Raw genomic sequence first — 15,501 nt, 5'->3', positions numbered from 1 at the left:
CCGACGCATAACCGAAAAGGTCTTTCTTAAGTAGGCCCCGCATTTTCTACGACCGACCATGTCTGAAATTAAGTCATAAATTCGTGCTACCAAATTTTCACCACTAAAAACATGTGGCCATACCTTTCTTATTTCTATTATCCAAACCGAGGACGCATCGGAGCCTGACATAAATGGGTTGCAGTGCAAAATACATTTACCTTCAAATATAGGTGTGGCGTGCTACAATTTGAGCCCGAATCATTGTAAGGACGTTAAAATAATACCAACTGGCCTTTACCAGGTGCATTACCGTGTGGGCCTTTCGCTCAGCAAACCAGTTATGTGCTGTAATGTGTAATCTATTACAAATAGCCCAAAGAAAGAGATATCATAGAAGATTGGTAACGTATCACATGAAACAATTTTTGGAATTTCTGCTCTGTCTTAACACTGCATGGGCTTTGATGAAAAACTTTTATCTAAACCAGTGTATTTTCTGCCAATTTTGCAGCAGTGTGATGTCAGGCCCTAAAAAAACGTGGTAAAATAAACAAACATATAAAAATAAGCGATATTCTTCTCTCCAATATGCCGTTTGCCGTGGAATCGAAAAAAAAACAAGAAACAAACTAAAAAGATTAAGTGTGCTGGAATCCATTACATTGTATGCAAATGTGAACGGTCTCTACACCCAAAACAACTTTATAACCTGTGTCAAGCACTTATCTTTTAATGTTTATCTTTTATCTATTGCAATGTGACAAACTTAAAAAAGAGCACACCTGAAACCCTTCGCATATGTCTGTTTTCCAAGTGGATTGAAAGCGAAGCGAGTTCAATGCACCTCCTTCGAACGGGTAGAGCGCGAGAGCGATTGAGCGCTCCGTCGCTCCTCTTGCGCATAAAACGGAATGAGCGATTGAGCGAAGCGCATTCGAATTCGCCTCAATTGTTTGCTTGAACGGACTTGATGTCAAAACCGCACAACAAAACAGCAAATATCCTTGAAGCAGGTCAGTGCTACATTAAGGCTCTGTTGGCCCTCTGAAGCAAATTGTGACAAATTTCCTGAAAATACACGTAACGTATATATAAATGCGATGTATAAACATCAAAGAACAAATCTGTCTGTTTTGTAATTTCGAAGTAAAGCTTGTAAAAGTATTACTGTCGATGCTTGTTGAGTTGTTGACCATTATACTTTTAATCCTGAACTTTCGTTATACGCCTGGATGTTTTGCTGGCCGAAGGCTCTTGCCTTGTTTGCCTAATGTTTGCCCGATGCTGATACCAGGGGAAAACCCAGGTACTGATACAGAAAAAAACCGAACTATTGCGCTCTGTGTCGCAAGATTGCAAAAAGCATCGTGTTAGTTATATGTAAAAGAAGACTATTGTAAATAGTTTAATTTTTTCAGAATAAAATTGAATGTTTTAGCTCAAACTGTTGCTAAAAACAAGTAAACTGCCTCGATAAGTATATACCAGCTTTGTGGTGAACGACGTTTCAGAAATATGGCAGTGAATCAACCACAGGTGACAACTGTAGTTTTTAAGTGAAGTTTGTGGCAATATCTAAGGCTTTAAATAGGTCAGCGTAACTTTAAAACCTATGAAGTTAATGCTATTGTTAAGAAAACATGCCTTTTCAAAAACAATGCGTTTTCGTACCTATTTTCTGAACATCTTGTAAACTCTGAATAATGTGACATTACAATGGACGTCAATTCCCGGGGGGGTTGCCCCCCTGATTTTGAAATGTATAAATAACGTCAGGTTTCCGACATGCGTACGAAAAGTTGTCCATTGTCGCAACACTGCTACAGAATTCAATGCTGTACCGCATTTGGTCAAACGACAATTGCTTTCGCATCAGTGCGAGTGAACGTAACGGGGAAATTATGATGCAATAAGACAGATGAGCACAACCTGCAAGTCCGTCATTAAACAGCAATGATGCAAGTCCGTCATTAAACTGAAGTAACCCGGTGGCGCGATGGGGTTTCCCCATATCGCCCGACCATGAGGTAGTTAAACTTTCTATTGTCTACCTCGACTGTTGTTCCAGTGGTACCAGCACCATCCCTTTTTCAAACTTTGAAAGAACTTGCATTAACTCGGAATCAAACTGGTTTAATTAAATTCGGATTTGCATGAACAAACAAACTATTTCTCAAAAGGTTGCTGCTGTCCCTCTCTGTACATTTGGTATGCGCCAATAGTAACATTTTCTTTTTTTTTCTTATTTTGACCTCACCGGGATTCGTCGCCGGGATATGCTGGGGGATATATCCCTCCAACGAATCCCGATTACGTCACATCTTCTTGGTAGCCTATATGGGTCGAGCGCTTGACCAATGCTGGCAATTTAAGTCAATGTTTTGATGGTCGTGTTAACTATATTGTGACCTGGAGCAAGAAGGACCTGCGCAATGTTGAAATCCTGTCAATCATGCCATTGCATGAAACATTACTGCGTTGACATATAACTAATATATAATAAATTTTGTGATGTAAAATATAGTAATGAACTAGTGAAATTTTAAATATTAGGTTTGATGTGAGAGTGGAACACTGATTAAACATGTTTAATAGAGATCAGTGGGGTGAAACTATTTTAAACCGGATCGTTGTGACGAATTTTTAAGAAAAAGGTACCACCATAGTATACTCTTATGGTAGTGCAACGGCTCCTATTTTCTTTGTTTGTTTTATTGTCTGTGGGAAACTCCGTCACGCATGATTTCCAGGAGATCAAATGCGACTTTTTGCATACGAAGAGATAGGAAACACGCAAACAAATTCGAATTACTTAAAACGTGGGTAGAGTTTTAAAACGAATTTTCAGTATGTTAAAATAAGTATTATACTGAATCGAATGGGTAAAAAAATAAGAAATGAATCATTTCCTTTTTTGAAATAACACGTCGTTTTTCCGAAGAATTTTTTGAAGGCCTTGTGCAAATGGAATGAAAAAGCGTTCCACTTTGCATTTGTTTTTGTTGTTAAATGTGTTTCAACATGCCTCTGCTGACGTAATCTAAGTGTGACGTAATCATGACGCAGATTGTGAGTACTAACATGGCTAAAACCGCTTTGTTTGTTGTAGAAAGACATTTCAAGGCAAAATAACGTAGTCTGCCATATGTAGACTATATTTTGAAGTTATTCCGGGTCTTCAGACATTTATAAATGTGCTGCTAATCTATTTTTGCATGTATCTTACATCTTGATGTAATATTTTAATGGGTTTGGTCATTTTTATGTGTTGGATATGTATCAATGCACTCCACAAACTAAGTGACCAAACAAAATTAGTAGATTTCGGTATTATGTCACAAGTTTGCTTGTTGCAGTTTAAAGTAAAACTCTACTTAATCTATCTTCCTTGCCTAAATTTGTATGTCCAAATTATCACATACTATTTTGCCAGAACATGACAAAAGTAATATATTTCAGACAATTTTCAAGATTCTCAGATGAAAGAAGCAAGATTTTTGTACCAATCTCCACAAATTTATATCATTTGAATTCTGTCTCTGTTAGTTTCACAATATTGACTTGAATTCTGTCTCTGATGAAAACATTTAATGTGTTCAAATATTAAAATTATTGTAAGTTTTATGGTGTATGATAATAAATTCTAAATCAAAATGTATGACTAACTCCTGTCTAGCAAAAACCAATCACCACACAAAAAGTAAACAGGATACTTTGTTTATGTACAATTGCAAAGGAAATACTCATGTCATGCTAGCATCAGAATATATTTCAACAACATGAAACCCAAAGCTTCTTTGAAAAATACATTTTTGAATCTAAGTTAACAGGCACACCGCACATTATGTATTGCTTATTTTTTATCTAGTTTTGTTTCTCCACACTTTTAATTTTGTAAACAACAACCTAAAAGAATTCATAACTGACTCACATAGAAAAAACTGTAGGTGATTATGAAACACATCATATTACATAAATTTGTATGTATATTCTTAAAAAAAATATTTTTGCCTGTGGTAGGCTACTTAACTTCACCAGTTTCACAAACATTATTTCAGAGCAAGCAGCCCCAAAGCATTTCGAGCTTTGGTCATCTGTTGATGTACATTGTAGTTAGGAATTGAATCTTGCATGAAAATCAAAAGACCTAAAAAAACGCAGTTTAACACGACAGGATAGGCTACCTTATAACCGTATTTATGCCTATAAAATGACGTCCTGATTACGTCACTAGATTTATTACGTCAACACAGGTATGTTTATACATACTTAAACCAAATATTACGTAAGGTGGTATACTTACACTTTAAAACTTCCAATTTACACATGGTGTCCAAAAACTGTTCGACAAAACATCACCGTACCTCGGAAAGAAGGGTAGGAAATATTCAATATTTTTAATTATTGGAATCAATATAGTGCTAACTTTAACATACTAAAAATTCAGCTCGAAACTCTACCCACGTTTTAAGTAATTCGAATTTATTTGTGAGTTTCCTATCTCTTCGTATGCAAAAAGTCACATTTGATCTCCTGGAAGTCATGCGTGACGGAGACCACCAACTTTCCCTGGGGAAGCACCGTGTGGTGGTTATGGTGTTGGTTCGGAAGTTTTTTTTTGTTTTATCCCAACAAAACTACAGCGGTGTGCTTTCTTTTAGAACCAAAGTACTCAGTGACTCAATCTGTTGCTAAAAAACAACTAAATTTTTAGCTTTGTGAAGAACAACTTTACAGAAAAATGGATGTTGACCAAGAACAAGTAATACATTAGGTCTCCCATGCCTTGTTTGTCTATAGTAACTCTTTTAAATAGTTTTAGGTGAAACTTTTGGTAAAATATGCTCAAGCACAGTGTGAGTTTAATCTATCTAAAACGTCATAGTTCGGGTTAAAGACAACAGTTCCTTATTGAAAAAATATTTGTAGGATAATCGAATGAAAAATGAGGTGCCCAGGCTTACAATAATAAAAAGGGATACACTAAACATTACAATTTTTATCCCTTTTTTCATGAAATGCAAAAGTACTCTACGTCACTATAACATGTTCAAATATCACACCCAATGTGCATCATTGATTTAGTCATTATCACATTGAATTTGTAGGTTTTGGTGGATTTATAAATTATTCACCTGAAACTAAATGAAATTTTGCTTTATTAAGTATGTGCCTTGCATAATTCCTGTATGACACTTAACTTTGCCATGGCATTTTTATATACAATGGGATGTTGTACCTTAAATTAACAGATATATATTGGGGAAACAAGAATACACTTATCTTAGGCAAATCATGTCACAATGGCCTTCGAAATTATGATTTAGATTCCTGGGTGTTGAAAATCAAATTATTAAATGTGTTGTATCAAAGAGTGCCAAATCAAGAGAATTCAATTTGACAATCAGTAACACTAAATATTTTCACCCTAAACATTGTTTATTTTAAGAAATCTAATGATTTACTGGCATTTAAATATTTTTCAGTCCATGTCACACAATGTTGATGACCATTATGACTCAGTTCCTACACCCTCTTCAAGCTCTATACCTGACATGAATGCAATGCGAGGTCCTCCAGGATCGTTAAACGGTGAATTTGGAGCAAGTTCGCTGGTAAATCTTATACAACTTGAAAGCAATGTCAAAATCTGAATTTCTGATTTTTACAGGCAATTCCCAGTGATGCTCAATTCTTTGAGTCACAGAAAAACTATGAAACACTACAGGTTTTTAAAGCATTATTGGCACAAAACAATTCTATGACTTTTGTTATGTTTTCCAGGGAACCATGGAATTACAGTTTAAGTCACTACAACGTATGGTGCAGGAAGGTAAATCTTTGGCAAACTTGGCTTCTCAAAAAGCTGATTCAGCCAAAAGTGATGCATCTTCTGTAAAACGCAGTGTACAAAGTTTACCTCACTTGCAGGTAAATTGGTTCCATTTTTGTTTCGGAAAACAGTCATTCCATCTCAAATCAAATAATAACATCCCTTACCTCTTCAATTTTGACAAATTTGGGGAGTTGTGTTAGGTATTATGGCACAGTCACACATTTTAGTCTAATTGGACCAGTGTTTCAAGAGTTACGTTCCAACGTGTCTGTTTTGGGACAAAACTGGGATATATGCCTTCTGTTTTAAAACTACTATATTTCAAAAACTAGTGGCCAATTTTGATGAACTTAGTGTTGTTTGGAAGTGAATTGAATGCAGATCTTTATTCTGTGATTGGTTTGTATTTTTTGTATTATTATTACAATGACCTTTGTTACAACTCTGCTTTTGACATAGTCTTATGTGTGACCCGGAGGTTATTAACTTTTTGGTCTACCGTACCTAAACATATCAAAAAATTGGAGGGGCATTTTTTTTTCTTGTTACATCATTTCAAAAACTGAAATTTAGGCAAATATCATTGTGTTTGGTTATGCAAGAGTGATTTTTGGGTTAAAACCCCTTTTCTGCAGAATGGATATTTTAGCAATACTCTTATTTTCCTGTCAACTGTGGCATCAAATACGGCAGTTGGGTGACTTTTATTGCCTTGTATGTAATTTACCTACCTTTGAAGCATCCAAGCCTTCTGTACCTAATTCAAATGCATACAGAAAATAAACCCTATTTATATATTCATCGGACCCATCTTCATCCACATTCTTATAATTGTTACATTGTCCTCTATTGTTATAGCATATGTCCGCTTTATGAGGCCAATAATTGTGTTTCCATTACACACAAAATATTTTCTTCAGTGGTCCAACAAATTTCTTCATGGTTTGGCCAGCAGAACAATGTAGATTGCCCATAGGGATGCATGAAACGAATAAAAATGTCCCAATCCATGCTTTATTCTTGTACAAACTACAAATGAAGCTTTGTTTGTTTGTGTCTGGATTGATGTGAAAGAAACCACATCAAGGAACAATTCATTGGTGGATCAATCAGGTTAACTTATAAGCTTGTTGTGTGCAAAGGGATGAAATTGCTGAGTTACTTTTGCAGTCTTGGGATTTGCAAATCTTATAAGTAAAGCAGATTGATCTGCCAACATCAAAATTAGTGCTGATAGATGAAGCAGATAGATGATTGAAGCATATGGCTTTAAAGTAGACCTAAAAATTGAAGGGCGAACATCCGAATTAACATCCAGGTCACACATCAGGCAAGATCAAATTTGGGGTAACAACAAAGGTCATTGTAATTTGTAGTATAAATAAAAATTCAAAACTATATACAGATGTAAAATTTAACCCAAAAAGAAAACTATTAGTCCGAGTGGGCTAAAATTTGGCTTGTGTTACTGTGCCACAGTACTTTACACATGTGTTTCTTATTAAAATTAAAGAAGTAGGTTTTTGGTCATTGGGTGAATTGACATTGGATGAGCCTGGTGTATTAATTAAAATACATAGCAGTGAAGACTGTTTGGTACAATTTTAGATTTTACCAGATGCAGTCTTGTACAGAAAGGCATTCTGACAAAACTCTTTTTAAGTCTTGTGGGATAGGTGGCGAAACATCTGTGAAAAATGAAGGTTTGCTTGAGGATGTTTTGCCAGTGCTATAATAATCTGAAATGCACCACTTGTAACAGAAACAATTAATATTTCTTATACCTCCACATGCTATTTTTTTCTGATTCAAACTAGTTGATCTCATTAATGGCTTGTAGTTTAATAAATAAAAATTGTAACTTGTGCATCTTTTTTATGACCACAACAAGAAAACAATGCCTGGAATTAAACCGATGTCAAAAAAGAGCTTAAATGATTTATTGGTTATTTTTTTAGAAAATGGTGGCATCACAGACAGACAAATATCTTGCACTGAAGAAGGAACTTGGTCTTAAAAATGGCGACTTAAAACTTGAGGAGGTCGAGAAAAAATTGGAGGAACAACAGGCTGAAATCCTTGTTATCCGACAAAAGTTGGAAGAATTGGAACGAAAAGTTGAATCTAGCAGTAGAAGTGGAGGATCATCTAGCGGCAGTGGTCATGCTCCAGGTTAATACGCTACATATGTGAACATCTTCTAGTATGAATGAATCCAGGGACCCTCCTAGATACACTCATGTCTTCCAGTGAAGATGAAACTAGTAAATTATGATGTTTGCAGACCGCCTGATGCAAATGATTGATGCTTTTGAGAGGCAACTTGGAATGTATGATGTGACAATTGCAGAGATGGATCTTGGATTTCAGGTATATAGCATGTATTCTGGGTAAATCAGAATGATGAATGATGCAAGATCTGATTGATTAAAACTGCGTTTTCCGAATTAATCGAATTATCGGCATGGCTATTGCATATCAGAAATTTTTCCATAATCTACTTTAGTTTAAAGTTCAACAACTCGACACTCAATTTAGTTTGGTGTAATCACAAAATCACCTGTAACTTAACTCAACAAAACAGCAAATACGACCTTAACCTCACTAGAACTTCATCGTCGATAAATGTTAATTCTTACATCATAGACGCATAGTAAAAGAAACAATTAAAAACAACTTTGAAATCGTAAAATACAAAGATAGTGAACCATTTAAAAGTAAAGTAATTGTACAATGTACGTATTGTAAAGCTTACTAAACCACTCTAGTTATGAAGCACTGCATTGATTACTGCTTTCGCACTGTATGAAATGTTTTTAGATATATCTTTACGGACCCCCGTGCAGTCGCTGCAGACCACCCAGGAGAACCCTTGCTTTAAGCAACTATCCTGCAACTAATTTTGACATAAATGCATAAACAAAGGGCCTAACATAAAATGACAAATGAAGGTATACCTCTGTGATTCATTTTTTAGCTGCATCCCCTTAAACATTTTGCTGCTTTTTTAACAAACTTTTTGACAACACCCAGCACTAAATAACTAGCTGACCGAAAAGGCCAAATAATGCACTAAAACTGCACCAAACACTCTGAAAATGGCCCTGGCAACAGCACATGCGTTCCTGCTCATTCAACCCTAAATTTGACCTTACTGCATCACCGGTTGCTTTGTTACATAGCATCTTTCTTTATAACAGAGGACTATAAGGTGGGCACTTCCTGCACACAAAACTTCTTTAAAAGAATTCCTGATATGCAGTCTACATTCAGATGAAGATTTTATAATATTTACCACAGTGATTCAACAAGTGACAGAAATTAGTAGAAGTTTGTAAAGTAGAAAAAAAATGTAAAACAGCCATAGGAATAAAAACAAATTTCTTGCAACGAAGGAGCCTTGAGTTCAAGGATTCTCACAGTAAGCCACAAGTAGAAAGCATAGCTGTTTACATCATATACTTAGATGCTGTAGGATTGTAGGACTAGTCAGCCGAGTAATTCAATACTAAGTTAATGCAAAATAAGGAAGCAAAATTCCATTAATTACATCAACATTGAGGGAGACCTATATGTGTATTATTAAATTGGAGAAATCTTGTTTTCAAGGCCCTTTGCTGTAATGCATCTGGCGACTGTTCTGCTTGTTTCCCAATGACCGTAGATGGGTCTTGTGACTTACATAGGACTAATACTCTACAAAGTTAAAAAAAGGGGTGTGGCTAAACTATTTTTCTAGAGACTAACTTTGATCAAAAATTTTTCATCTGGGATGAATGATGAATCTTTCATAAAATCACGAATAATTGACCACTTAAACGATTCATTTTTCCAAAAATACAATCTGAATTTTGTTCTCCATTTTCACCATAATTTTCAGCAGCAGCCAGTAACCACCTGATTAAAATACCCCAAAACCCCGCGAGAACTGCCCCAAACACCCTAAAATTCGCCATGTCAACAGCACATGCATGTGTGCTCATTCAACCGAAAAATTGACTTATTTGCATCACTTTGTGACATGCTCTTTCCATTGTGACAGAGGTCTATCTGGTGGGTATTTCCCACCACCAAAACTTATTTTCATAGAAATACCAACATGCATCCTAAACTAATAATAGCAAACAAAATTGTACTTTTGAAAAATTATTTTCTTGCAGTGTGAAAAATCACAATTGTCTTTATATCCCTGCTACAGCTTTGTTTTCTTCCCCAAGTTACAATATGACATCACTTGGTTTGGAAATAAAAAAAAACTTTGTTACTAAAAAACATGTATATCTGTAAAGATATAACAAACTAAACTATATTTTAATTAATCAACTTGGATTTTTAACTTGTACTCTGGCAACATACATTCTTTACATCTCAACCTATGAAGCTTGACCTTTACTTATGAATAAAGAACAAATATAAAAAGACTTTTAAAATTCAAAACAAGGTTTTGGAGAACACAAGTTACAATGGAGTGTTGGTGTGGAAAATCAAAGATTATGCACGGAGAATGAGAGAAGCTGTCACCGGACGAAGTTTGTCACTTCACAGCCAGCCATTTTATACGAGCCAATATGGATACAAGATATGTGCTCGCATCCACCTTAATGGCCATGGAATGGGTATTTTGTTAATTTGCTTTATGAATTTCAAAATTAATTTTACACAGGGTTACTGAGTAAAAAATGTTAGATTTGGGATACCAATCCTAGAATTAACCTTCTAATTTTTTTTTTAATTTTAATGTTGATTTTAAAAATTGTTTCAGGCATGGACACACACATGTCTTTGTTCTTTATGTTGATGAAAGGAGATTATGATGCACTTCTGCCATGGCCATTTACACACAAGGCATGTTATATGATATTTACTGTCTGTATAGATGTTTCTGTTTGTTGTGATGTTAGTTTTATGTATTAAAACACAGGTGAACCTTGTTCTTTTTGATCTGGGACCTGATCGTCAACATCTAACACGCTCATTTAGTCCTGATCCACGTTTGCATTGTTTCAAGAAACCTACTTCCGGTAGCAAGCAAAAATATAACTAAATTATATAAATTACAGTAAAGTGTTAAGTACAACTCAATGACTTCCTTTTTTTGATATTAAACAGATCATTGCTAAATTGTGTAAGCTGCATACAGTTGGCCACTGTTTAAACCTAAAAGGTCTCATTAGTGCAGCTGGGTGTGACTATGGACAACTTTGCCAACCAAAGACTTCATCCGTATGCAGCTTACACAATTTATATTATTGACTCCACTTTGCTTATCATTGCTAATAGTTTATTGTAATTAAATTTTATTGAAGCTACAAATACATCTTTTGTGTAGATATGAACAGTGCATCTGGGTTTCCTCTTTTTGTGGCTCAAAATGTCATTTATGGAAGTTCTTACATCAAGGAAGATACAATTTTCATTGGAATTCAGGTTGTTACTTCCAACCTGGATAATTTTGGTGCTCCCTTTGGAAGAACCCTTGTGGACTCCCTAACAGTGGAAGGTCTGTCTCTCTCCGCCCGTCATAGAGGTAGCAAAAATATTTTCTGTTAAAGCTCCTCACTGTTTTAAATTTGTGGTGTGTTTTTGTTTAGAAATAGTGGAAAAGCATTTGGCAAACAAGACCACACAACCAGTAAGTGTCTAAATTAACTAATATTTAAATTAACTTTTGTGATTTTTTTCTATTTATTTGAAATTATTTTCAGAAACGAAGACAGTAACAACTATTATAAACCGTTTTTGGAATTTGGAACACATACGGACCGAAGGATGTATATACTCTCACAGTCTTGTGGCATCCGGCTCAACGACAGATCTTTTTTCATGTAACTAATTAAATACGTGTAACCCGTTTCCACTTTAATTCTTTGACATTCTCTCTGCCACCCAACTAGTCTCTGACACTTATCTGACCAACTAGCACGCGGTAGGCGGTCCTTCTAAAACAGTGTTTCTCAAACTTTTTCCAATCACGTACCGCTCATTTCTTTTTTAATGCACTGCGTACCACCGTATTACTATACCATAACTGTTATGACATAACACCAATGAATAACAATTTAGCCAATATCAGCAGTTGCTTGGTTTTCTATATTGTGCGTTTGTGACGCAATAGTATCAACTTGAAATTGTTGCACAGTTGAATACACGATGTCAGAATTACTTCAACAGTGCAACAATTTCACGTTGATACTATTGCGTCACAAATGCACAATGAAGAAACCGACATCATGTATTTGCAGCGGTTTTGGCTTCTGCAAAGTGCGGCAAATTGTATAGAGTAGACTAAATCGCGTACCACTTGAAAAGCTCTCGCGTACCACTAGTGGTCCGCGTACCACAGTTTGAGAACCACTGTTCTAAAATGTACTTGTGCAACTATGTGGAGCTATGTAAAAGATTCTTCTGTTTATATTTTGTACACTTGTATAGCAGTAATAAAGTTTGACTTCTATGGTCGTTTAATGGTATTGCTGCTAGACAAATAGGGGAGACCGGGGATAGCTCGGACGGTTTTGGGAAAATTCTTCATATTTTTTTTTAATTATGAACCACATTCTTAAATTTTACTTTGTTGTAAGTAGTAAAGCATTACCCAAAAAACGAAAGGGTTTTGGTTGGTTTTATCTCACAAAAAATGCTCATTCAGCCCATTTTTTAAACAGGTCTCAAATGTCCGAAGTCACCCCGGTACCGGGGTAATATCGGACGTGACTGTGGATATCTCGGACAGCAAGTTTTAAACAGACGTTTTTTTGTTTATTTAACAAATATCCGAAATCAAACTTGGCGCAATATCTCAAAATAAAATATCATTCAAGCTTTTCGCGCTCAAAATATCATTCAAGCTTTCAAGAATCGGGGCGTGGCCACTCATCGTTTCGACCCTACAGCACGGATATTATAGATTTTCGGGTCAACAAACGATTTTTCATCTTTGGGGCTTCTTCTTACTGCCAAAATTCGATCATTTCATCCAGCCTCTGTTTATTCTCTTCAATGACCTGATAATTTTTCATAAAACTCAAAAAGTGTGGTCTTCTCGCGATTTCTTGCCATGATGTCCGAAGTATCACCGACCACGTGACGACATAGAAATTATTAAAATTTGGCCGTATTTTTAAAGGTTACACAAAATCATCATTGCCCTATATCCAAGAATACGTATTTGAATATGCAATCAACCAAAATTTACTGCATTTTGATTAACTGTGACTGATATATAGCCTTTAACACATACAAATTAAAAAACTTGGTTTAACTGAAGTTCCTGTTAACGTTTGGTGGAGACATAAAGCTTTTGTAAAAGTGTCTTAACAATACCTAATTGGGACGTAAAATACCTGGTCCGAAGTATCCCCGTGTCCGAGGTATCCCCGGTCTCCCTACATTTTATCAGGCGTAATAATCACACCAAAAACATCAGCTGCCAGCAAGGATTAGTAACATGGATGTAGACCAGGGGTTCTTAACCTGGAGTCCATGAACCCCCAAGGGGTCCGAGAAGATGCTTTAAGGGGTCCATGAAACGAAATACAATTATTCCGAAAACCCACGAATTTTCCTCTGTCCATACGGTTTCACTGTCCACGATTTATGATTTTTCGACATTTGCAATGTGTTTCTTGCAAATGGGTCCATGGCTTTTCAAAGAATGTTTTAGGAGTTCGTGATCCAAAAAAGGTTAAGAAACACTGATGTAGACCAAGAACAGGTGGCACTAAAATTTTTGTATTGTGTTTAAGATTCTATTCACTTTCTCATCAGTTCAAAGTCAGTTACATCAGGGGTTTCCAATTTTCCTTTTGAAAAAGGAAGGACTTTTAAATGATGTCCATGTAATTGATGTGCTGCCGCAACAGCTACATACCTTTCTTTTACAAAATATTCGTTTTGCGTCTAGTCTAATTGGTTGGTGGTGGCCATTTTTTCAAAGCAATCATCATAATTTTTTTGAATTTTAAGTCTCCACAAATCCAAACTATAACATGTTTGAAATTCTCAATTGTTTCCACTGCTCTGTTTATAACATATTTGTCATACCTTTCAAACCAGCAAAGGTTTCATTGATTGAAATGGCAAAAAGTTGTTGCATAGCTGTTGCGCTGTCATTGGCAGTGGGGGTGGGCGTGACTCCCGCGCCCGGACAATGCAAAAGGGGGATTACTACAATAGTTGCAACGTGCAACCCACTTCCGTGAAAACGAACAACTCCGTTTTCTTTTGAAGGTTTTAAAGGTTTTGAGCGGTTTCTAGTTGCAGTATTATAGCAACCAAAAAGAGAAATAGGCAATTTTTGCTATTACAGATTCACAAATTTCGGGAGATTTCAGATCAACCAGTCAGCGGAAAACAACGGCACTTAAATTATCCTTATGCAAATAGGCTGGAATATAAAATTTACAATAAGTCAGCAGCTCAGACAGACAAGAACAAGTCGACAGCACGAGCAGGCAGCAATATTCCACTAACACTAAGATCCGTGCGACGCAACAACGGCACATTGAGTTGACGTCAAACAATCACAACACAGAAAACAAATTGTCAGCATACAATTGGCGATATGACACTCCACCCAAAAATGTGTGAATGACATGAAACATTTATACAAACACGTGTAATGTATGCTATGTGTAACATACGTCACAGAAAACAGTGTTTATATTGCGTAATGTTTTGCGTGCAACTTTGTATTGCAAAATCCCATAATGTGACTCAAATGATTTGGCCATCGAATGTTTTCAAGTAAAGCGAGTCATTTAATATTCTGTTTACCATATAAAATGTTCTCACAGGATACAAACTCTTATATTACACTAACTATTTCAATGCGTCCCAGATAATACAAAAAGGATCAACTCCTTCCGCTAGTGAGCACCAGAACATGTGAACCAGTGACTCCCAACGTTTGAATCATTTATATCCCTTCTCACAGATAATCTCGATGTGTACTGTATTTTATGCTCTTGTATTATATTGACCGTTTGGTAATATCACGTGATATTATTGATCAATCAGACCTCATAATGGAAAGCGTAAAAGGGCCCAGTTTTTACCCGTAAATTTGGTCTTATAGCCTTCGCCATTCTATTTGCTGACATTACATCAACGTTGTATTGAAAGTTGTAATGTACCGAAGCAGATAACAGAAATGAATACAATTATTCGGGAAGATATCCTAGTTCTGGGTGCTTTATAGGACGGGGCAGAAGCAGGTTTATTAATCGAAGGGGCTCAATTCGCGCTCAGGCCATCGAGACACTGTAAATATCTCTGAGACCCTTAGAGTTATTTTCATATGCATATGGTAAACATAAATTCCAAAGTAAATGAAATGTTGCTATAAACCAGTAGAAATATGTCTAACTGTGTCAAAATATAAACTGCCAAGAAGGTGTTCCTTATCTGTTAACCAGGTATAGCAATACATCACATTTATGAAGCAATTTTTTTGTTGATTGTCCTGGAATCGTTCAACCAAGCGACGATACTGAAACTGAAATCGTCCTAAAGGGTGTGGTAAGTCATATTCTGTAGAGATAATTTCCTAAGAATATTGTTTATGCTAAGACAAAGTGTCTACACCAAATCTACCCCCAAAAAAACACGCTTCGGTTCGCCGAATTAGCAATTTCGAGGAAGTTTCGGTTTTAACCAAATAATTTGTGATGATTCGACCAAAA

General features: G+C 35.9%; 1 protein-coding gene across 6 annotated transcripts; it reads left to right on the top strand.

The window, feature by feature from the left end:
• The first annotated feature begins 225 nt into the window (after nt 1-225).
• Nucleotides 226-12,272, top strand: LOC145898771 (uncharacterized). Of its 6 annotated transcripts, none has more exons than XM_082987373.1 (14): nt 1,499-1,518; nt 1,759-2,801; nt 3,442-4,744; nt 5,469-5,597; nt 5,654-5,710; nt 5,767-5,913; nt 7,777-7,990; nt 8,103-8,188; nt 10,260-10,434; nt 10,581-10,663; nt 10,740-10,839; nt 11,148-11,345; nt 11,410-11,450; nt 11,524-12,272. In XM_082987373.1, exons 3-14 carry the CDS (start codon nt 4,724-4,726, stop codon nt 11,536-11,538), a joined length of 1,266 nt encoding a protein of 421 aa, XP_082843499.1. In that variant the 5' UTR covers nt 1,499-1,518; nt 1,759-2,801; nt 3,442-4,723; the 3' UTR covers nt 11,539-12,272. The 6 variants fall into 6 exon arrangements, with proteins under 6 accessions (XP_082843500.1, XP_082843502.1, XP_082843496.1 ...); XM_082987371.1 differs by having other exon boundaries at nt 1,759-2,961; XM_082987374.1 differs by lacking the exons at nt 1,499-1,518; nt 1,759-2,801 and adding an exon at nt 226-995.
• The last annotated feature ends 3,229 nt before the right edge of the window (nt 12,273-15,501 follow it).

The sequence above is a fragment of the Ascidia mentula genome, chromosome 4 (assembly GCF_947561715.1).
Source record: "Ascidia mentula chromosome 4, kaAscMent1.1, whole genome shotgun sequence".
NCBI classification, from domain to species: Eukaryota; Metazoa; Chordata; class Ascidiacea; order Phlebobranchia; family Ascidiidae; genus Ascidia; species Ascidia mentula.
Note: the sequence above shows the minus strand (reverse complement) of the source record. Positions and strands in the feature narration are given on the sequence as shown.